This window comes from Colobus angolensis, unplaced genomic scaffold (genome assembly GCF_000951035.1).
Source record: "Colobus angolensis palliatus isolate OR3802 unplaced genomic scaffold, Cang.pa_1.0 Scaffold60, whole genome shotgun sequence".
Taxonomy (NCBI): Eukaryota; Metazoa; Chordata; class Mammalia; order Primates; family Cercopithecidae; genus Colobus; species Colobus angolensis.
This window is the reverse complement of record NW_012119599.1, coordinates 2129255-2131348: the sequence shown is the minus strand read 5'-3', so window position 1 is coordinate 2131348 and position 2094 is coordinate 2129255. Positions and strand designations below refer to the sequence as shown.

The 2094-nt window shown below is 60.3% G+C and overlaps 1 protein-coding gene across 3 annotated transcripts in view; it reads right to left on the bottom strand.

Moving 5' to 3' along the window:
- The window catches only part of ERCC1 (excision repair cross-complementation group 1), a 23515-nt gene that overhangs the window by 18293 nt on the left and 3128 nt on the right, over positions 1–2094 (bottom strand). For all 3 annotated transcript variants that reach the window (XM_011963001.1, XM_011963000.1, XM_011962999.1), the window contains exons 3-4: positions 1768–1871; positions 476–575 (exon numbers count right to left, since the gene is read on the bottom strand). In XM_011963001.1, the coding sequence (XP_011818391.1) occupies positions 476–575; positions 1768–1871 (204 nt within the window). The remainder of the gene's footprint in view (positions 1–475; positions 576–1767; positions 1872–2094) is intronic.

Here is a 2094-nt window from a genome sequence, read left to right as displayed (position 1 = left end):
AGTCTCTACTAAAAATACAAAAATCAGCCAGGCGTGGTGGTGCATGCCTATAATCCCAGCTACTCAGGAGGCTGAGGCAGGAGAATCACTTGAACCCCAGAGGCTAAGGTTGCAGTGAGCCAAGATCGAGTCATTGCACTCCAGCCTGGGCAACAAGAGCGAAACTCCATCTCAAACAAATAAACAAACAAAAAACACATACACAAAAGAGATATTTAGGGGGCAGAGATCTGGGACTAATCGAAGGGGATGTGGGGAAAAAGGAAATGGATAATTTTGCCCTGCCCTCTCCTTGCCAACATAGTGTCTTGGTGACCCATGTCAATCTCAGATGAGAAAAACCTTCCTCACTGAGGTTTTAGCTGCATTTCCTCTCGGAAGGGATTCAACAGTACGCTGCACAACCTCGAGGCCCAGCACTCCCCATTTCCGAGATGGGGCCAGTGAGGCCAGCTGGGGAGCGACCCCTGCTTACCACATCCACCTGGATGAGCAGGACCCGCAGGGCGAAGTTCTTCCCCAGGCTCTGCAGCCGCCCATGGATGTAGTCCGGGTGCAGGTTGTGGTAGCGGAGGCTGGTGGGGGCAGGGAGGAGGAGTTGAGAAGTCTCAGTCTCTTTGAGACCCCCAAAGCCCTTCTGCCCTCTCACTGGAATACTAAGGGCTCAGAGTACGACACAGGGGACAGAGGGGTCCTGAGGCTCACAGAGGGTAAGTCACTTGCCACAGGTCTCTCTTCCAAGAAGACGCTCCGCAGGGATTGGCAGCCAGGGCCACATGGCTGTGGTTACCCAGAAGCCCAGACCCCTGGCTTCTTCATGAAGAGGGGAAGAGACTTGGGCTTCAAGGGGAGAACAGGTGCCAGGGGCCCTGGAGAGCGTGAGCGCGGGGACGTTGCATGGCTCGCAGTGGGAAGCAGGGCCCACCGCCAGCCCATCTGCTCTGGCCTCGGAGGGCTGTGGTGAGGGCTTCACGACCCAGGGAACTAGGACTGGCGCTGCCCAGCAGTCTGCAGCTCTCACAGCCTGCGGGGAGCACAGGAACTCACAGGTTTCACTTCCTCTGCCTGACCCTGTCTGCAGAGGGGCCCCTGGGTTGGGGGAGGAAGTTGTTGAGCGTGGAGATGGGAGAAATCCTGCCTCTCCTCAACTCCAGTCAAAGATGTCGGGGACATGAGTGACCCAGTCCCTCCTCCCTCAGATCCAGGAGTCTGGCCCTCAGGCCTTCCTCCCTCAGACCCAGGAGTCCAGGCCCCCAGCCCCTCCTCCCTGAGACCCAGGAGTCCAGTCCCCCATCTCCTCCTCCCTCAGACCCAGGAGTCCAGGCCCCCAGCCCCTCCTCGCTCAGACCCAGGAGTCCAAGCCCCCAGCCCCTCCTCGCTCAGACCCAGGAGTCCAAGCCCCCAGCCCTTCCTCGCTCAGACCCAGGAGTCCAGGCCCCCAGCCCCTCTCCTCGCTCAGACCCAGGAGTCCAGGCCCCCAGCCCCTCCTTCGCTCAGACCCAGGAGTCCAAGCCCCCAGCCCTTCCTCGCTCAGACCCAGGAGTCCAGGCCCCCAGCCCCTCCTTCCTCAGACCCAGGAGTCTGGGCCCCAGCTCTTGTTGCACTGGGCACCTCTAGGCCAAGACCCCCTTCCTCCAACACAGGGTCCCACCAAGGCCCAGAGCCTGCAGGACCATGCCCATAGAACAGTCCAGAACACTGGGACATGACCCTCCCAGGCCAGTGGGGTGTCCTTCCTGAAGGCTGGGGTGGTGCCGCAGAGCTCACCTGAGGAACAGGGCACAGGTGCTCTGGCCCAGCACATAGTCGGGGATTACATCGCCAAATTCCCAGGGCACATTGCGCACGAACTTCAGTACGGGATTGCCCCTCTGGGGAGGGAGGAAGGGCAGAAGCCATCAATAGGGATGACCCTTGGCAACCACAGGGCCCTCCTCTACCTCTTCTCGCACCTCCTTCCTCCTCCCACCTCTTCCCATACCTCCTCCCTCCTCCCACCTCTTCCCACACCTCCTCCCTCCTCCCACCTCTTCCCACACCTCCTCCCTCCTCCCACCTCTTCCCATACCTCCTCCCTCCTCCCACCTCTTCCCA